The 21,832-nt window shown below is 41.5% G+C and overlaps 1 protein-coding gene across 1 annotated transcript in view; it reads left to right on the plus strand.

The window, feature by feature from the left end:
* The window catches only part of LOC139264238 (dnaJ homolog subfamily C member 13), a 186,094-nt gene that overhangs the window by 54,691 nt on the left and 109,571 nt on the right, over positions 1 to 21,832 (plus strand). The window contains exons 5-14 of the mRNA XM_070880388.1: positions 3,584 to 3,625; positions 5,047 to 5,247; positions 7,252 to 7,458; positions 7,713 to 7,808; positions 8,770 to 8,861; positions 15,241 to 15,407; positions 15,849 to 15,928; positions 16,017 to 16,186; positions 17,828 to 17,927; positions 20,884 to 20,991. Of these exons, the coding sequence (XP_070736489.1) occupies positions 3,584 to 3,625; positions 5,047 to 5,247; positions 7,252 to 7,458; positions 7,713 to 7,808; positions 8,770 to 8,861; positions 15,241 to 15,407; positions 15,849 to 15,928; positions 16,017 to 16,186; positions 17,828 to 17,927; positions 20,884 to 20,991 (1,263 nt within the window). The remainder of the gene's footprint in view (positions 1 to 3,583; positions 3,626 to 5,046; positions 5,248 to 7,251; positions 7,459 to 7,712; positions 7,809 to 8,769; positions 8,862 to 15,240; positions 15,408 to 15,848; positions 15,929 to 16,016; positions 16,187 to 17,827; positions 17,928 to 20,883; positions 20,992 to 21,832) is intronic.

Below are 21,832 nucleotides of genomic sequence, written 5' to 3' on the forward strand. Positions count from 1 at the left end.
AATGATTCCGAGGGACTGCCTGTGATGATGACTGAAGCAGATACTCCCATTGAGGTGCTACAGATTAACTTCCTCCATTTGAGGCACCGTGTAAGATGGTTTTAACTGTGACCATTGTGTAAGTACTCAACCTGGTCATTTCAGCGACTTCAAGGTGTTATTGATTTAGAAACATAGAAAATAGGTGCAGGAGTAGGCCATTTGGCCCTTCGAGCCTGCACCACCATTCAATATGATCATGGCAGATCATGCACTTCAGTACCCCATTCCTGCCTTCTCTCCATATCCCTTGATCCCTTTAGCTGTAAGGGCCACATCTAACTCCCTTTTGAATATATCTAACAAACTGGCCTCAACAACTTTCTGTGATAGAGAATTCCACAGGTTCACAATTCTTGGGTGAAGAAGTTTCTCCTCCTCTCGGTCCTAAATGGCTTACCCCTTATCTTTAGACTGTGACCTCTGGTTCTGGACTTCCCCAACATCGGGAACATTCTTCCTGCATCTAACCTGCCCAGTCCCGTCAGAATTTTGTGTTTCTGAGATCCCCTCATTCTTCTAAATTCCAGTGAATATAAGCCTAGTCGATCCAGTCTTTCTTATGTCAGTCCTGTCATCCCGGGAATCAGCCTGGTGAACCTTTGCTGCACTCCCTCAATAGCAAGAATGTCCTTATCATGGGCGACTTTAATCTACATAGATTGGGATAACCAAACTGGCAGCAATATGGTGGAGAGGATTTCCTGGAGTGCATTAGAGATGGTTTTCTAGACCAATATGTCGAGCAACCAACTAGAGGGCTGGCCATCCTGGGCTGGGCGATGAGAAAGGACTAATTAGCAATCTTGTTGTGTGAGGCCCCTTGGGGAAGAGTGACCATAATCTGGTAGAATTCTTTATTAAGATGGAGAGTGACACAGTTAATTCAGAGACTAGGGTCCTGAACTTAAGGAAAGGTAACTTCAATGATATGAGGCGTGAATTGGCTGGAATAGACTGACAAATGATACTTAGGGTTGACTGTGGATAGGCAGTGGCAAACATTTAACCATCACATGGATGAACTTCAATTGTACATCCCTGTCTGGAATAAAAATAAAATGGGGAAGGTGGCTCAACTGTGGCTAACGAGGGAAATTAAGGATAATGTTAAATCCAAGGAAGAGGCATATAAATTGGCCAGAAAAAGCAGCAAACCTGAAGACTGAGAAATTTAGAATTCAGCAGAGGAGGACAAAGGGTTTAATTAGGAGGGGGAAAATACAGTATGAGAGGAAGCTTTCCGGGAACATAAAAACTGACTGCAAAAGCTTCTATAGATATGTGAAGAGAAAAAGATTAGTGAAGACCTTAAGTAGGTCCCTTGCAGTCAGATTCAGGTGAATTTATAATGTGGAATAAAGAAATGGCAGACCAGTTGAACAAATACTTTTCCTTCACGAAGACAGAACCAGACACACAACCTTCCGGAAGTACTATGGGACCGAGGGTCAAGTGAGAAGGAGGAACTGAAGGATATCCTTATTAGGCGTGAAATTGTGTTAGGGAAATTGAGCGGATTGAAGGCCGATAAATCCCCGTGGCTTGATAATCTGCATCCCAGAATACTTAAGGAAGTGGCCCTAGAAATAGTGGATGCATTAGTGATCATTTTCCAACAGTCAATCGACTCTGGATCAATTCCTATGGACTGGAGGGTAGCTAATGTAACACTATTTTTTTTAAAAAGGAGGGAGAGAGAAAACAGGTAATTATAGACCGGTTAGCCTGACATCAGTGGTGGGGAAAATGTTGGAATCAATTAAGGATGAAATAGCAGCGCATTGGAAAACAGTGACAGGATTGGTCCAAGTCAGCATGGATTTATGAAAGGGAAATCATGCTTGACAAATCTTCTGGAATTTTTTAAGGATGTAACTAGTAGAGTGGACAAGGGAGAACCAGTGGATGTAGTGTATTTGGACTTTCAAAATGCTTTTGACAAGGTCCCACACGCGATTGGTGTGCAAAATCAAAGCACATGGTATTAGGGGTAATGTGCTGACGTGGAGAGAACTGGTTGGCAGAGAGTCGGGATAAACTGGTCCTTTTCAGAATGGCAGGCAGTGACTAGTGGGGTGCCGCAGGGCTCAGTGCTGGGACCCTAGCTCTTTACAATATATATTAATGATTTTAGATGAAGGAATTGAGTGATAATCTCCAAGTTTGCAGATGACATTAAACTGGGTGGCGGTGTGAGCTGTGAGGAGGACGCTAAGAGACTGCAGGGTGACTTCGACAGGTTAGGTGAGTGGGCAAATACATGGCAGATGCAGTATAATGTGGATAAATGAGGTTATCCACTTTGGGGGCAAAGCACAAAGGCAGAATATTATCTGAATAGCGGCAAATTAGGAAAAGGGGAGGTGCAACGAGACCTGGGTGTCATGGTTCATCAGTCATTGAAAGTTGGCATATAGGTACAGCAGGTGGTGAAGAAGGCAAATGGTATGTTGGCCCTCATAGCTAGGGGATTTTGAGTATAGGAGTAGGGAGGTCTTATTGCAGTTGTACAGGACCTTGGTGAGGCCTCACCTGGAATAGTGTTCAGTTTTGGTCTCCTAATCTGAGGAAGGATGTTCTTGCTATTGAGGGAGTGCAGCGAAGGTTCACCAGACTGATTCCTGGGATGGCTGGACTGACATACGAGGAGAGACTGGATCAACTGGGCCTTTATTCACTGGAGTTTAGAAGAATGAGAGGGGATCTCATAGAAACATATAAGATTCTGACGGGACTGGACAGGTTAGATACGGGAAGAATGTTCCCGATGTTGGGGAAGTCCAGAACCAAGGGACACAGTCTTAGGATAAGGGGTAGGCCATTAGGACTGAGATGAGGAGAAACTTCTTCACTCAGAGTTGCTAACCTGTGGAATTCCCTACCACAAAGAGTTGTTGTTGCCAGCTCATTGGACATATTCAAGTGGGAGTTAGATATGGCCCTTCTGGCTAAAGGGATCAATGGGTATGGAGAGAAAGCAGGAAAGGGGTACTGAGGGAATGATCAGCCATGATCTCATTGAATGGTGGTGCAGGCTCGAAGGGCCAAATGGCCTACTCATGCACCTATTTTCTATGTTTCACAAGTGGCCATTCACGCAAGTCTGGACAGTGAGTGTCAGCCGATAATTGCTTGCAGGAAGCCTGATCCTATTACTCTTGGTCCACAAACGTGCTCTTCCAGGAGAGGTCACTAGTGATTGGGAATGGGGGCCATGGTTAATTTTTTTTTCTCCCCATTTCAAATGCTAAAGCCAATTGCAATGTCTGACCACTGATCTTATTTGGTACAGACCAATGGGTCAAACCTAGAATCTGTCTGTCACTACACTTGCTGAGCAAATACAAATTATACATCAACTATGTAACGTGCCATCTTGAGTCCTAGTCATGGCCATTGCGGCACAGGAGGTTGCCATTCGGCCCATCGAGTCCATGCTGGTGTTTTGATGCACATGTCTTGTTTAATTGTGATGAAAAGGAAATTGCTGTCTACATTCCTTCTGCTAAAACACTTGTGCATCTTTATTTCCATTACACAGCGATTCAGGACTGAGTTTGCGGAGGGAAAAATCACTGGAAAGGTAAGTTGACAGTTATGTTTTCATTCAGATCTCTTGACCTGCTATGAATATTTAATGCTCTTCAGTAAAGTATAGTTGAGCACATTGTAAAATGCCATTCACAAGAATCCATTCAAATTTAGTCTTTTGTCTGAAAATTTCAAGTGTTGGTTCAACCTTCTAGGTCACCAGATCTTTTACTCTTTGTGATTAAGCAGAATGTAAGCTTGCTCTGATATGGCTAAATTTTTACTTTGTGGGGGGGGGGGGAAGGTTTGAAAGATGTTTGTTAGTTTTGTGGTTTGACTTGTGCAGAGATGAACCATGAAACTATTTGTCCATTTTGCTGAATCTTGTACCAAAGCAAGTGAAATAAAAACAGGAAATACACAGCTCAACAAACATCTGAAAAGGTTTAACTGTCATAAACATGCTACCTCTTTCCTGCATACTTATTCTATTGCCTGCCATCCCTCCCTCGCCCATATTCTCTCCGAGTTAGCATTGGTGTTCTGAATAATGGGCTGGTGCCACTCGTGTGCTTGGGAAATGCTGTGCATTGCATGCGCCCTTCACCCTGGATCTTAGTCTGGCTCAGGTTGATGGTGTGAAAAGCCAGGTCTATACACCCTCGTGCAAGGATAATAATCATTCATTTCTTCATAGTCTGACTCTGCGTAGCAACGTGCTGACAAATTGATACTCTTTAGGCTCTGTGCAAATGAAGATGAGTAAATGTGTAAAATGGAGTTGTTGCTGGTGCAGTATTGGTATGAGATTGCAGATACACGAGGCGCATTGAATGTTTGCTGTCATGCTATCGAGGTTATACTGGCGCTATACGATTGGGTGCTTTGATTTCCTTTGAAATTTGGAATATTGCTGCATCCATCCTGCTATGCCTCAACATTGGCGAATGATCTGTTATTTGGGTAGGCATCAATGGAGAGGGTGTGTTCTGCATTTATGTATGAACTGTAAATCCAACAGCAGCATGCTGTCAGTGTAGAAGCTACCCTGCATATAACCTCTGCTATACTTACTCTGGGAATGGGTTATTTTGGAAGCAATGCCAAATGAAAAAACATTCCAATCTCTAGCATAAATATTCCTCCTCCTCAATACAAATATTTACCATTTATATAAAAAAAAATGAAGTTTGGCATTTGCCTTGTGGTTATTCTAATAGTTTCATTTCTGCTTTCCTTAGCGATTGCAACAACCTGTTTAAAAATTTTTTTTCCTGTAATACAATCATCTATTTCAGTAAGCTTAACTTGTGAATGTGCTAATTGGGTGTTCAACATTTCAGATCTATATTTTGGCACAACCTGGGGAATAGTGTTGGGTACCCAACACATTGGGTAATTGTGGTTTACATCCTCAGAATTGGAGGTAATCAGTGATACAGAAATACCACTCCGATTTTTATTTCTTTTTAGCGCTATAATTGTTACAAGCATCATTGGACTGATACTAGAAAGTCGGTGGTCCTTGAAGTTACACCTGGAGGGATAGATCAGATTGATCCTTCGACTAATAAAATTCTGTGTTCCTATGACTACAAAAACGTTGAAGGATTTGCGGAACTGTCTGATTATCAGGGAGGGTTTTGCATAATTCACGGAGGATTTAGTCGATTGGTAAGCTTTTTTTTGTCATTTCGTTTGATTTGCCAGTATTCACAGTAACGTGCTTATTAATAAAACAGCAATCTAATCTCTTTTGGACAAGTGATTTTCGTAACAATGAATTTGCTTTTTCTAAAATTTCATGTAAACTGTACATATCTAGTGATATGTTGAATAACTGACCAATTTGAGCATCCACTGTTTCTTGGTTTGAACTTACAACCTCCGTGGTGAGTGACTGCTCATCCTTGGTGATTTCAGCCTCCATCTCCATTCACCTCGCCCTCTCTCCTCTGAATGCACTGTGCTCCTTAACCTCTTCCTCCATATAAACTCCTACCCAGATTCACAGCCACCCCCTCAACCATATCATACTCTCATTGTCTCAATCACGGATCAGGCCATCTCTGATCACTTCCTTGTATCCCTCTGCACACTCATCCCCTTTCTCCCCTCCCAGCCCTGCATCTGCCCTTGTGGGTGGGGGGGGGAGAACCTATATTTCTACAGCTGCTGCTCAATCGTATCCTCACCTCGACCTTTTGATGACCTTGTCTCCAGTTATACCTTATTCACTACCACCCTGGTACGGCCTCCATCTCCGCTCCCTTAAGTCCAAGGGGCGCAGACTTGAATATTTTTGGCGGACAACAGGTTTTGCCATTCATCGCCAGATCTGGCTGGACCACAAAGCACTAGCGGTTTCTGCTCTGCTGTCAAAACTGCTCACTACCTGAGATCATCTTGGAATGCAACGATAACCCCCAGCTCCTCTTCTGCATTAATTACTGTCTTTAAATCCCTCCCACATGCCCCCCTCCACCCTCTCTCCAATATCAAGTGCACGGAGCTCATGGACGACTATCAGTAAGCTTGTGATCATGCATTCAGCTGCCTCTGCTGCATCCTCCCTTCACTTAGCCCACCAAGCCAAACTTCCTGAAAAGTTACCCTCTCTCCTTAGCTCTCAACTCTCTCCATTCTCTAGATTCTCTCCTATCTCCCCTCATGCCCTCTGAGCTCCGTGAGACGACCTCCTGCTCTCTTGACCCTATTTACACTAAATTGCTGACCGCGCAGCTTCCCTTCTGATTCCTGCTAGCTGATATTGTAAATGGTTTCCTATCCTCTGATACTGTGCCCCTCCCTGCCACCATCAAACCATCCCTTCTATGCTTGCAAACTGCTGCTCCATCACTTCCCTTTCCTCAAGTTTTGAACGTGTTGTCGCCTTCCAAATCTGTGCTGATTTTTTTTTTTCTTCTCCACATCACTCGGGTGTTTGAGGCTCAAGTTTCCACTCCTGCCACAGCACTAAAGCCTCATGGCTGCAGACAGAGGTGCATTATCCCTCTTGGCCTGTCTCAGCCCATCTGCTGTTGAAACCCTCATTCACGCCTTTGTTGCCTCCAAATTAAACTGTTCCAATGTTTGCTTAGCCATCTTACACCCTCTAAAGTTGAGCTCATCCAAAACTCTGCTGCCTGTATCCTAACTTTCACTAAGTCCCATTCTCCCGTCAGCCCTGTGCATGCTGACCTAGATTGGCTCCCGGTCCTGCAAGGCCTCAAATTTAAAACACACATCCTTGTTTTCAAATCATTCAATGATGTTGCCGATTTCTCTCTGCCCTCCTCAAGCCCTGCAACCCACCAAGAACTTGTGTTCCTCCAATTCTGTTCTCGTGCATCACCCGACGACTTTCGCCCCTCCATTGGTGGCTGTGTCTTCAGTTGTCTCTGCTCCAAACACTTTGCGCCTCTCCCTTTCTCCTCTTATTTTAAGATGCTCCTTAAAACCTACCTCTTTGACCAATGCTTTGGTTGCCTATCCTAATATCTCCTTGAGTGGCTCTTTCAAATTTTCTGTTAATGCCCCTCAAGTGCCTTGGGATGTTTTAACCATGTTGAGGGGACGAAATAATTGAAAGTTGTGGATACCTTTTGCAAGATCAGTGAAGTTACATTTGTAGTTCAGTAATTCATTGTCAATCTGTGCTTCCTGTTGTAATTCCAGCACCTTTTCGCATCTGACCAAAGGGAAGAGTTGATCAAAAGTGCAATTGAACATGCAGGCAACTTTATCGGTATCTCTCTGCGTATCCGGAAAGAACCATTTGAGTTTGATTTGTACGTGACTCACCGCTTTGGAAAATACAGCAATGATGAATCTATTACATCGCTAGCAGAATTCATTGTGCAAAAAATTGCACCTAGGCATCAGGTAAGTTACTTTTAAGATGCCAGGTTGAAGTGATTACTAAGCAGTAACTTTTTGAGGAGTTGATCATAAACTGCCTGAACAATGTCTTCAACCCAGAAATATGTGGAGGTGAATGTTGTGTATTCTTCATACTAGAGCTGTAGACTGTTTTGTCTCGTTTATGGTTTTATTTTTTATTGAATAGCAACAGTTAGCACTTCCCTGCTTGCACATATGGGAAATATTGTTTCATTTCTGCCAACTTTTTTTTCTAGGATCCAGTAAAGAGAGTATTAGCACTTTCAGAAACTTGTTTAGTGGAACGTGATCCAGCCACCTACAATATTGTAACATTAAAGCCTTTGGGAGAGGTTTGTATCATTTTAGATCAATATATTAATTTATCTTCCCTTTTATGCCATTCCCTGACACAGCAGGGATGTCGCTCACTCCAAAGTGGCTGTTTAAGTTATTCTAGCTACTGGGAGACATAATGTCGGGTATCTGTGTCTTGAGTTTGTCAACTTGTACAGGAATTTAAGAAAAATGAAAAACTTGCATTTATATAGCGCTCTCAAAACCAGTGGATGTCTCAGCTCTTTACAACCAATCTTTGAAGTGTAGTCACCTCTGCAACGTAGAAAGGTGTAGAGTATTACTGTGCACACATTCTACCCTGCTAAATTGTCCTTATTGAAGAGGCCTTTAAAAAGTGTCTTGGCGTCTCTGTCAAACCCAAATCATTTAACTGCTCCAATCACAAGTTGATTTGAAGTGCAGTGACGATTGCATTGGCAAAATAAATGACACGTTTGAGTTATGAGTGGTGTTTGAAATGCAAGATACAAAAATGTTATTTTTAAAGGTCCCTTGGTTGGGATTGTTTGAGACATCAAAAATGGCTTATGAACCACTGGTTACAGAACATGTCTTTTAAAAGTCAAGAAATAAAGCTTCATGTTTCACTGCTCTTACAGATGTTGTCTTCAGAAGCGACCAGCTTCTTTAGTGAACTGATAAGTAACAGCAAAAAGTAGGGTTTCCTACTTCAGATTGAAAATTAAGGAAACTCTTAAGCTATTGCTTAGATCATAGCAAACTGTGTTGCAGTAGATATTATGGAAATCTGGCCTTCAGGACTTCATTTGAAAGATGCCCTTTAGTGACATCTGCCTGTAATTGGAGTTATTTAGGGAATGGGTAATGTTTGAACGGTTCGGTTTTAGTTTTTAAAAAAAACCCATGTCGGTTGTTTTCCTATGTCGGGTAAAATTATCCAACTAAACTGTAAACGTTACTTCAACTGCAATGATCCTTTTTCCCCCCCAACAGATATTTGCTCTAGTGCTTGATTCTGAAAATCCTCAGCGGTTTGCTATTGAATATATTAAAGGGCAGGTCTATAAGTACTCCTCAACTGAAAGGTATGAGATTTTATACATGCTATAGTAACTGTTTACATTGGGTGCCAGGAGGAGAAATACAGATCTGATGTTAAATCCCTGAAGCATTGATATAATATTGAAGTTTCATTTTCTGAATATTTTGACTTGTAAACTGAACGCCAGGGAATTCAAATACAAAAGCAAAATATTGCTGGTGCCTGAAATCTGAAATGAAACTGAAACAAAAGTGGGCTCTTTTTCTAGTTCTGACAAAAGGTCATCAACCTGAAATGTTAATTCTGTTTCTTGTTCCACAGATGCTGTCTAACCTGCTGAGAGTTTCCAGCATTTTCTGTTTTTCTTCTGGGCCGGCTAGTCTAAGTTTTCGGCTCACACTAACTCAAGAAAATGCCTTGCTTATAATATGCCATTTCTCTTTAGCATAATATTTCCAGTAACACTTTCGATTTCATAGACTCATGTATTATAGAATCATGCACTACAGAAGGGGCCATTTGGCTCATCATGGCTGTGCCAGCTCTCTGAAAGAGCTACCAGTTAGTCCCACTTCCCTGCTCTTAACCCCATAAGCCCTGAAAATATCTTTTTTTTTTTAAAAAGTAGAGATCTAATTCCTTTTTGAAAGTTACTGTTTAATCTGCTTCAAGCACCCTTTCATGGAATTGGAGTCAACCTATTGACGTGGGTAGGGAATTGGTTAGGAGATCGGAGACAGTAGGGATAATGGGCATGTACTCAGATTGGCACAATGTGACTAGTGGTGTTTGCCAGTGACTGGAGCCTCAGCTTTTCACTATTTATAAATGACTTGGATGAAGTAATGCATGGACATATATTCTACTGTGCTAACAGCACCAAGTTAGATGGGTCAGTAAATAGTGTAGATGGGAGCAGAATGTTACGAAGGGAAATTGATAGATTAAGTGACTGGGCAAAACTGATAGGGTTCAATGTGTGCAAGTGTGAGGTCATCCATTTTGGACCTAATATAGATTCGAATATTTTCTAAAATGGTGAGAAGCTCGGAACTAAGGAGGAGCGGAGAGATTTAGGGATTACAATGCAGAAATCACTAAAAGCTAGTGGGCAAGTACAAACACACATTAAAAAATCTATTAGAATGTTGGCTTTTATCTCAAGGGCACTTGAATATAAAGGGGTGGATGTTATGTTACATTTATATAAAGCTCTGGTTAAACTCCATTTATAGTACCACGTTCATTTCTGGGCACGGATCCTTGATATACTGGCCTTTGAGGGGGGTGCAGCACACACTCACTAGAACAATACCGGGGCTAAAAGGGTTAAATTGAGGATAGGTTGCATCATCAGCAGTCCCTTGTATCGAGGGTGACTTGCTTCCATGCCAAAAAGGGCGGCGAGGTGTGTTGTGTGAGTTCACAGGTGTTTCAATGAAGGGCCTAATATTCCAGATCCCGAACTACATCTTGAAGGGTGGAAGATGCTTGTGCATGGATTTTTTTAATGTGTAGTGGCTGTTGCACATCAGCCACCACATGGGCTTGACAGAGCTTGGTCTTGGTCTAGTGGCAAGGGTTAACCAAGACAACTAAAGACCAGCTCTGCTGCACGGACCTAGTGCACACACACCGCAGTATGGGCTGGGCCCTCGCTTCTTCTGGACCCCGATCACATCGCTCCACAATCTCTTGCCGCTCCTCTGCCCCGACCTCGTCGCTCCCACAATACCCACTGAACAAGTATTACACCAATGACTAAACATTACAGAAGAAAAACATTATGCAAGTTGGAAAGGACAGTATGCACTTGGCACTGAACTTGCATTTTCAAAAAACCCTCCCCCAATCTAGATGGCCGAGCAATTAGAATTATTCTGCTGGGTAGTAAAGTTATTTTTTTCATGCACAATGTTTGGCCAACCTGGAATACACCCAAGCGAACCCAATTAAACATTAAAAAAACAGATACACACTGAAAATAAGGTTCACTGTTAAGGTTATAGGGAAAGCTCAATTATCCACTTCTAGATGTACTAATGCACACTATGAATTGATATTGTGCATTTCCAATTCACCTCCGCATTCTCCCAGCAACATTTACCTCCATTACTTCAGTCAGCAAAATCAACTGGTGCTGGAGCATTTAATTTGCTGGCCCACAACTCTCCAAGCACCTGACCAGGACTTCAACTACTGAAACTGCCAAGCAAAAACATTCCCTTAATGCCAACCACTGACCTCCAGCTTGAGTTATTGCTGTTCCATTATACTGGAACATTATACTGTTCCATTCAGTGCTGACAGTCTCTCAGCACTGATCTATGCAAACTTGCCGATGTTAAAATCAATACGGATACATGGTTGGGTCTCCAAATAAGCTGGATTTTCTCCTTCAGGTATTGAAATTGCAGGCCTCCAAATTCAACTGGAAACATTACAGAAAATGAGTAATGCACATGGAAGTCATACACCTGTATCTCCATTTAAATACTTGTCCTCTGAATGCTGTATGTAACAAAAAGGACTCTCCTATAGGTTGCATAGACTAGGCATGTATTCCCTTGAGTATAGAAGGTTAATGGGTCATTTCATTGAGGTGTTTACGATGATTAAAGGAACTATTTCCTGTGGTGCGCCAGTCCAGAACAGGGGGGCATAAGAACATAATAGGAGCAGGAGTAGGCCATATAGCCTCTCGAGCTTGCACTGCCATTCAATAAGATCATGGCTGATCTGATCTTGGCCTCAACTCCCTTTCCCTGCCCGCTCCCCATAAACCCTTCACTCCCTTGAAAAATCTGTCTATCTCCACCTTAAATATATTCAATGACCCAGCCTCCACAGCTCTCTGGGTAGAGAATTCCTAAGAATCATGACCGCCTGAGAAGAAATTCCTTCTCCTCCGCTGTTTTAAATGGGTGACTCTTATTTTGAAACTATGCCCCCTGATTCTAGATTCTCCCATGAGGGGAAACATCCTCTCTGCATCTACCTTGTCAAGCCCCCTCATAATCTTATACGTTTCAATGAGTATAGGCCCAACCTGCTCGACCTTAAGAAATTCATCTCTGGAATAAACCTTAAAATTAGTGCTAGACCATTAAGGGCTGATGTCAGGAAGCACTTCTTCACACAAGGGGTAGTGGAAATCTAGAACACTCTTTCTCTCCCTCACCCCCAGGGCTGTTCAGGCTAGGCCAATTAAAAATTTCATTACTGAGATTGACAGATTTTTATCAGGCAAGGATATTGTGAGGGCTATGGAACACAGATGGGTAGATGGAGTTGAGATAATCAGCCATGATCTAATTGAATGGCGGAACAGGCTCGAGGGCTGAATGGCCGAAGGAACAAGAGTAAATAGGGAGATATTGTCAGTCGTGGGGGGGGGAGGAGAGAGGGAAAAAAAAGGTGAGGAAAATTGTGATCTAGAATGCATTGCCTGAAAACATAGGAATGTCTTTCAGGCAATGCATTCCAGATCACAATTTTCCTCACTTTTTTTTTTTCTTTCTCCCCCCCCCCCCCCCCCCCCTTGACTTTATTAACAATTTCTCCCTATTTATTCTGTCAAAAACGGCCTCATAATTTTGAACACCTTTTAACTCTCAACTTCTCTGCTCAAAGGAGAACAATCCAAGCTTCTGTAGTCTCTCCACAGAACTGAAGCCCTTCATCCCTGGTACCATTTGGTAAATCTCCTCTGTACCCTCCATCTACCTAAAGTGTGGTGTACAGAATTGCACTCTGCTCTAGCTGAAGCCTAACCAATGAATTATAAATATTCACCATAACTTCTTTGCTTTTGCACACTCTGCCTCTGTTTTGAAAGCCACAGATCCCATTTGTATTTCTTAACAGCACCTTCAAAGATTTGTATGTGTGAACCCCCAGGCCCCTCTGTTCCTGCACTCCTGTTACAATTGTACCATTTAGTTTACATTGTGTCGCGTCTCTTTTTTTTCTTTCAAAATGCATCACTTCACACTTCTCTGCATTAAATTTCATCTACCATGTGTCTGCCCATTTCACCAGTCCGTTTATATCCTCCTAAAGTCTATTACTATCCTCCTCACCTGTCTACAACATTTTCAAGCTTTGTGTCATCTGCAAACTGAGATTGTGCCCTTCTACCCAAGTCCAGGTCATTAATTATATATCAAAAAAAGCTATTTTCTGCATTAAGCATAGCTGCTTGTTATACTTGATTCTCCAAGGTCAGCATGCCATGACACTATTCTTCGCTGTGGCATCTACCCGAGGAATGTACAATGTCTGCCTCTAGTTCGAGTAGATCCCTCTGCCTCTCCTGTATGTGCTAGTTTCCCCACACTGTGCCAGAAGCGGCTTTCTCAGTTGTTCAAATAGGGGTATTCCCATTCATACTTCTGGTGATTGTGTACGGAATCACCACGAGTATGAATGGGAATATTCCCCAAAACACGCACTTAAAATAAAAAAATTTTTAAAAATCACATTTAAAATGAATCAAAATAGAATTTAATTAAAACATTAAATTTTCTGAAAAATAAAATTACATATTTTAAAGGGTTTAAAAATAAACTTGTCTTGTATTAAATGTTTAAATTGTTGAAAAAAATGTGTTTTTCTGTCCTTTTTAAAAGCCTTGGTCGTAAGAATTTGAAGGACATTCGGTGGACAGGAGTTGGGCAAATAGCCCAACTCGCCCACGGAGGGCCTTTACCTCCGGATGCGGTGGATCTGTTGAGGTTTCTTGACTGATTGCAGGTACCGGGTTTAGGCGCATGCGCTTCGCATGCCTAATCCCGGAACTTGCAGGGCCCTTATGGGCCCTCGCACCTCGTACACGCGCACAGGGGCCGCGAATTCAGGGCCGATGACTACAATACACTTCTCAATCTTTTTAATTATCAGGTCAAGTTTTAACATGTTTTTTCAGCGTAACTGCAGGAGCAATATTTGACTACATTGCTAGCATCTTGATCATGCTTGTGCAAGATTTATTCCACACTGTAAAGTCCAATTTATTTAGCACAGCTCCAGATGCTAAGAACATGCATAATTGCTCAGGAACAGGTACTGTCAAATAATCACAATTTTTGTCATGTCTTCCCTCATTGGTGATGTAAATTGCCATGTCTTTTGAGGAATGAATTTCCCTACCCAAGCCTCTTTTTTTTTGTCTTTAAAGAATGATTATTGCATCTTTGGGGAGGTATGGCAGTAGAAAATGTTTTTATTGTACTTGTCAATTTTCCTGCCTCTTCTATAACCATCAACCTTTTAAAACTAAAAGTTGATGTTATCTAATCATTGACTACCTCATGTTTTCCTTAACTTTTGTGATGGTGTGCACTTTCAAATTTAGTTCAGAAACCAAAGGCTTCCGGTCTTGATTTGAGTTCAATTTTTTTTTTAAAAAGGCTGCTTTAGCCAAACTCAGTCATTCAGGAGCCGAAACACACTTGGAACATTTAGAAATTGTACATAATATGGAGTTGGAGCAAGCCATATGCAACCGATTGTGATAATTGTTTACAGATGCAGTAATGCGATACTAAGGAATTGTTGTTGTAGGGTTGTTAACACTTTAGGGTATGAAACTGAAACACGGTATAATGGTTTTAAAGTCTCTGAAAAATGTTATTGACATTAAGCCATGGCAGTTTTCCAGATAAAATACCTGGGGAATGCAAGTCCAAACTCGGCATGAGCAGTTATATCAGTTTTTATATCTTCTGCCCGCCCCCCACAAGTCTGTTACTGTTCAGATCAAATATAAATTAACTTGTTTTTTGGCCTTTTCTTTCAATTGCCTTCTCGCAGTTTCGATAGTTGTTTTATCGCTAATCTTGTTTTTATCTTGTTAACTGCCAGTGTCCTTCGAAAGTACACAATTTATCTGACAATTTGATGCAATAACAAGATCCTTACCACCATTTGAAGTTTAACAATTTCCCGTGGTCCTTGTTCCATACAAACTAACGTTCCTCGGCAGGCTATCGATCCCAAATTAGTCTACCTGTAATTTCATCTCCGTTGTATTGACTGCACATGAATCATCCTTCATTTGCAGCTTGTACTTTAACCTAATTGTGCTCTCTTACCAAGTATTCGCCCTGCTAGTCCAGGGTTTCAAGTTCATTCCTTTATTCATATCACCCTGACCGTTCCCGTTCCATAGGCATCATTTAGTCTTTCTTGAAGCAGCAAGCATCAAAAAGTCCCTTTTCAAAACATTCAAAATCCTTCAGTGTGGATGTTGTGATTTATCTATTTTGCTTAATTTGGTTGGCCCCTTGTTTTGAGACTTGAGGCTCGATTGTTAAAGAATAACTTGATTCATAATTTTATGGAGGTAAATATGTATACTGTAACTAAATCTTAAACCAATATATCTATACTGAACAATGTCTTTATTTTCCCTTATTCAGAGACTCCTTAATGGCTAGCCTGCTAGATGGAGTGAGAGCTTCTGGTAACAGAGATATATGTGTAAGGATGATGTCAACTCAAAAGGGGCAGAGATGGGGGTTATTGAGTATGCCAGTGGATGAAGAAGTAGAAAGTCTACATCTTAAGTTTCTAAATGCTCCCCCAAGTAGGTGAATCTGATTTCTAAATCAAGATTGTTCCTGATGTGTCTGATGCTTCACATTTCTGATGCTTGCTATTGTTTTGAATGTTTAGACTATTGCAAAATTAAATTTGTAGCTACACTATAAATTTTAATATTTTGTACATCACTAACTTATAGTTATCTCGTAATATGTACTCCACACTCATTTTTAAAACCTCTTTAAAGAATGTACTTTTGAGTGTGGATACACTTAAAATCTTGTTCTGGCATAATGAAAAGGTAGCTTTTACTTCACATTTACAGCACACTTGAGCCTTTGAAACAACTGATATCAACCAATTCAGTCGATAGATGTTCTATAGATTAATCTTAATTTCACTAAAGATCGACACAATTGAAGATTACTCTTTGCAGTCGATATTTTGATGGAAAATTCTGTCATTGTACTCCGTTATATTTCAGACGGCAACTTTTCAGATGCAGTATTCAGGTTTAATGCTAACATCTCATACAGTGGAGTTCTGCATGCAGTGACTCAAGATGTAAGAATGATTTTCCTTAAGTCTTTCAAGTGTCTATTTTTTTTTTTGGTTTGAAGTGACATTGAAGAGAATTGTCTGTTTTCTACAGGGTCTCTTTTCTGAGAACAAAGAGAAACTTATTAATAATGCGATCATAGCATTACTCTCTCAAGAAGGAGATCAAACCGCTAATAATGCAGAGCTGGAGAGCCAGTTTCAGGCTGTAAGGCGATTGGTTGCTTCGAAGGCTGGCTTTCAAGCATTCACAAAACTTCCCAAGTAAGAGATCCGCTAACTATATTGCAAGGTTTTCTGACCTTCCGGATGGCATATTCAGACTAGTGTTTTAAAAATGTATTTTTAATTTTGCTACAGTAAGCAGAACAATAAAACCGAGCAGTAAATCCTCTAGTGAACCAGCCCACAGTTGAGTAATCGATGGGGACTGAATGTAGCCGAGCTGAATCAGTGGGTCTGACTTACCCGGAGCCTATCTTGAACTTTAAAGATTTGCCAGGTTAAGGTTGCCAATGCTGCATGAAATGTAATAAGTCTTCCCCTAGCTTAGTCCCTGCAATGAATCACTTTTTTTCTCTCTCCTCATTAACACGACCTGTACCTGCAATTGGCTTGAAATTTCCTTTATTTTGTACTATTTATAGGAGGTTCTTGTTCACGTGTCCCTTTCTCTTAATGAGGTTACCTTTTACTAATGAAGGGATAATACAAACTGACCCTCACCTTATCTCTGCCATCTCTGGCTAACTTTGCCATTTTGGTCAAACTGAACCAATGTGCAGTGCCTTTATAATGAGCGTAAGCAGCATAGGCCTATACTGTATATGGTTAATGATATAGGCACAGCCATTCTAATTGGTGTCTGCCATGGCTCAGTTGGTAGCATGTTCATCTCTACGTCAGAAGGTTGAGGGTCAAGTCCCAATCTAGAGACTTGAGCACAAAAATCTAGGCTGACACTCCAGTGCAGTACTGAGGGAGTGCTGCACTGTCGGAGATGCCGTCTTTCGCTTGAGACGTCTGCTCTCGGGCGGACGTAAAAGATCCGATGGTACTATTTTAAAGAAGAGCAGGGGGGTTATTCCCGGTGTCCTAGCCAATATTTTTCCCTCAATCAGCGTCACAAGAAAAAGATTATCTGGTCATTATCACATTGTTATTTGTGGGAGCTTGCTGTGTGCAAATTGACCGCCGCATTTCCCACATTACAAGTGACTACACTCTAAGTAATTGGCTGTAAAGCGCTTTGAGGTCTGAAAGCAGTATATATGTGCAAGTCGTCTTTTTTTTCCTGCAAGATGTAGATTTCTTTTGATTTTAGGAAAAGCAAAAATGGAAGGCCATCAAATAGAAATAAATGGATTAGATATACCACTTGGCTATTGGTTACGTCATACTTCAGGAAGCCTCAAATTGGCTGTATGGCCAAGAGCAAAAGAAAGCAGCCATCTACAGTTATTGGTATAGTCTTGGTGCTTATGCTCATGCAATGATAAAGATCTGCTATTTGGTGTTTAAATTGACTATTGACTTTTCTCGCCATGATTGGTCAGATATATGGAGAGTTAAAACTGCTAGTTTATCTTGAAGCCTTATTTGCCTACAATTTGAGAAGTTTGTAAATCTTTAAACTAATGGAGAAGAGTCCAGTGGGTAAATGCCCTCGACTTGATACGTTGTGGACTTTGAGATTCTCATACTAATGTGCAAATCTAAGGCTCGTCAAATTTTCTGCCACTCAGCTGACTTATGTGTGGGCACTGCCTCATTTGGTGCGCAGATATTCGAAGCCAAGGTGTTTCTGCAGGTTCTGTGCCATTATTTGTAATGTATAACAACATTTCTGTTCCCTCCTCCTCCCACCCCCCCCCCCCCCCCCCCCCCACCTTTTTGTACATTCAGATTTCGGGAGAAGCTTGGTGTTAAGACAGTGAAGGCTTTAAAAAGAAACCATGATGGTGTTACTCATGCTGCTATTGACATGTTGTGTGCTCTGATGTGTGTAAGTGCAGCACAATACTACATTTTATTCAGTGCTATGTCTAGCAGATCCAGCAACATTTTTGTACAAAAGGATTCATGATTTAAAAGGTTAAATAAGTAAAATTAAGTATATTGTTTACTGTGTAACTGTGTGCCATTTATAAGCAGTCATAGAATCTTACAGTGCAGGAGGAGGCCTTTCAGTCCATTGTGCCTATGTCAGTTCTTTGAAAGAGCTATCCAATTAGTCCCAATCTGTTGCTCTTTCCCCAGAAGTTCTGCAAACTTTTCCTTCTAAGTATATATCTAGTTCCCTTATGAACATGATATTGAATCTGCTTCCGCCACCCTTTCAGGTAGTGAATTCCAAATCATAACTCGCTGTGTGAAAAAAGAAATTCTCATCTCCCCTGCTTTCGTCAATTTTCTTAAATCTGTCGTCTCTGGTTATCGCTCCTCCTGCTGTGGAAACTGTTTTTCCCTGTCTGCGCTATCAAAGTTCCTTAATTTTGAACACCTCTATTAAATCTCCCCTTAACCTTCTCACCTTCTCTACACAACTAAAATCCCTCATCTCTGCTAGCATTTTAGTAAATCTCCTCTCAACCCTCTCTAAGGCCTTGACATCATTCCTAAAGAGTAGTGCCCAGAATTGGACACACTACTCCAGCTGTGACTTAACCACTGATGTATAAAGATTTAGCATAGCTTCCTTGCTTTTGTACTCTGCACCTACTTATAAAGCCAAAGATCCCGTATCCTTTTCAACTGCCTTAACAACTTGTCCTGCACCTTCAAAGATTTATGTATGTGGACCTCCCAGATCTCTGTTCCTGCAACCCCTTTAAAATTGTACAGTTTGATTCTCTCTCAAAATGCAACACTTCACACTTCTCTGCATTAAATTTCATCTTTTGCCATGTGCCTGCCCATTTTACCAATCTGTCTGTCCTCCTAAAGTCTGCCTCTATCCTCTTCATGGTTTAGTACATTTCCAGTGGGTGCATTTCAGTCACAATCTTTCTTTGCTTTCTCGCCTCAAGACTGGACTTAAATATTTAGTCAACCTTTCTGTCTCCACAAATTACAACTCCTTCAAGAATGCCACAACTTGCGTCCCCAGTTGCACTAGGTCCTCATTCTCATCATCCCTCTGTTTGCCAATTTATGCTGGTTCCCCATGCTCCACTGACATTGTAAAATCCCAGTCCTCTTCCAAATCTGTCCCTAACCCTGCACCATTCTACAAGTCTAACTTGATCTACTCTCTCACTCACCTCAAACAGCACATTCCTGTTCTTTGTGCTTTGCTCCCAAGCACTGAGGGAAAGTTGCCACTTAAATATCAACTCTGGGAGGAGTGAAACAATAAATGATAGAATTACACTTATGCTGCCACTGGTTTCTAGCTTCAACAAAATTGCTTTGCTACAAGGGAAATCTGAGGGAGCATATGACTGTTATATAGGATACCCCTCCCTCCTCAGTTCAAAAAGGACATACATTTCTTGCATACTTTAAATGTTCTGAGATCCGAGGCAATTTGGGGGGGGAGGGTGTGTTGGTTGTGGGGGGGAGCGCGGTGGTGGTATCTTTGCAGTATCGGGCTAAAAGTTTTTGCTTCGCACCACCTGTTGGCCCCAAGGTGCGAACGGGCCACGAAGCGCTTGCCGCCTGAGCGTTATGCTGTTGGTGCCTGCCGCAAACGTCATTGGTAGTTTAGTGGTAGTGCTATCAGTTAGCACTCTAGCGTCACGCCACGTTAGCGTCACGATTCCAAACTTTACACCTTTTGTCTGCTGTACCGCCTGCTGCTGTCACCGACCGGAGGAGCTGATGTTCCGTGGAAGCTCTCGGGGCGAACATCGGGTAAACATCACCTGGTACTAAAGTTAGCAGCGACCAGGCGGTGTCACCGCCTCAAACCAGATTACACTGAATTTTTAGCCCATTGAGCTTGAATTTGCGGTCGGAGACTTCCCACGGGTGAATGCCTCCGACTGGCAAAAAATCTACAAACCTACCTGATGGTCCTGGATCCATGGCGACTTGTGCTCCTGGGCCTGTAGGCGTGGGCCTGCGTAGAGGTCCACATATCCCAGGGGTGCATTCAGTTCGCAAGTGCCCCTAGGATCATGTGGGTTGGCCCAACAAATGAAAGAAGGGGATTCCCTTTCATGCTATGATGATTCCATATGTATGGAAACCACAAGTATGAATCGGCAAACCCCATAAAATACATGTACACATCAAATAAATAAATTTCATATTAATTTATTAAAATGCATTGAAATATTAAATGTCAATGTTTTAATGGGGCTTAAAATAACTACCTTACTGCACAGGTTTTTTAATGTTTAAATGATTGATTTAACTTTTTTCAATGTTCATTTAAAACTTACACTGGTAAAAGCAGGCCATACGCCTGCTTTTACCAGGTGTAAGAATTTTATGAGCATTCGCTGTGACGTATAGCCCCAACTTACTGCCCGGGAATGCGGATGATCTGTCAAGAAGATCACAAGTTCTAGGTTTTCGCACGTACGCTTCGCTTGGGGAAAACCCAGAACTTGCGCGGCCCCTTTGACTGCATATGCGCCCGCAGGGGCCGCAAATTTTGGGCCATTATTAGCCTCTGATCAATCTATTTTTGCACTGTAGAAGGTCTGTACTGTAAACTTTTTCTGTGAATTTAAGACTTCTGGCTTTATAAATTGGTGCAGTTCAATTGATCTTTAAGATTGACAATGTTCAAAGGATAAGTTTAATTTAACCAGCCTCTCTCAATTTACTGTGATGCATACATACATATTCCTCAACTTTAAAGATTCTTGGATATATTGCATAAGTGTTTTAATTCTTTGTCTAGTGAATGTCTTGGAACTCCATGTGATTTTCCAGGACAATAGTATTTTTGAAGAATTGGATATTTATGCATTAAAAGACAGTTCTATTTGTAATTTTAACCAATTTAGCCAATGCATGATGACTACGACCTGAGACAAGAGCAGCTCAACAAAGCATCACTTCTCTCTTCAAAAAAGTTCTTAGAAAATTTACTTGACAAATTCAACGCCCATGTGGTAGGTCTGTTTCAAATTATGGGCTGGAGCATCGTTTGGGAATGACATTATTAAATTTCACTGCACCTTTAAAATTGGCGTGTTAGATTTTAGTACGTCATAACCTGTTTGTATTAATCTATCATATCTTAAAATGCTGTTTGGCGCAGTTTGTTCAATATTCCATTTTTTTTAAATACAAATTGTGTCCGCTCAGTTTTGAAAAACGGGCGGGGTGGGGTGGGTGTGTGAAAGCATGAATCCTTAAAACTATTTATCCCTCCCATCTCTCAAAATTGTTCATAAAAAGAGAATATATTTTCTATCAGTGTCTACAAACTTTTTGCAAATATTGTGTACAGTTTTGGTCTCCTAATTTTGCTATTGAGGGAGTGCAGCGAAGGTTCACCAGACTGATTCCCGGGATGGCAGGACTGACTTGAGGAAAGACTGGATCGGCTAGGCTTATATTCACTGGAATTTAGAAGAATTAGAGAGGATCTCCTAGAAACATATAAAATTATAACGGGACTTAGATGCAGGAAGAATGCTCCCAATTTTGGGGAAATCCATAACCAGGGGTCACAGTCTAAGGATAAGGGGTAAGCCATGTAGGATGGAGATGAGGAGAAACTTTTTCACCCAGAGTGTTGTGAACCTGTGGAATTCTCTCCCACAGAAAGTTGTTGAGTCCAGTTCATTGGATATATTCAAGAGGGAGTTAGATGTGGCCCTTACGGCTAAGGGGATCAGTGGGTATGGCGAGAAGGTGGGAGTGGGGTACTGAAGTTGCATGATCATACTAAATGGCGGTGCAGGCTTGAAGGGCCGAATGGCTTGCTCCTGCACCTATTTTCTGTGT

This window comes from Pristiophorus japonicus, chromosome 5 (assembly GCF_044704955.1).
Source record: "Pristiophorus japonicus isolate sPriJap1 chromosome 5, sPriJap1.hap1, whole genome shotgun sequence".
NCBI lineage: Eukaryota > Metazoa > Chordata > Chondrichthyes > Pristiophoridae > Pristiophorus > Pristiophorus japonicus.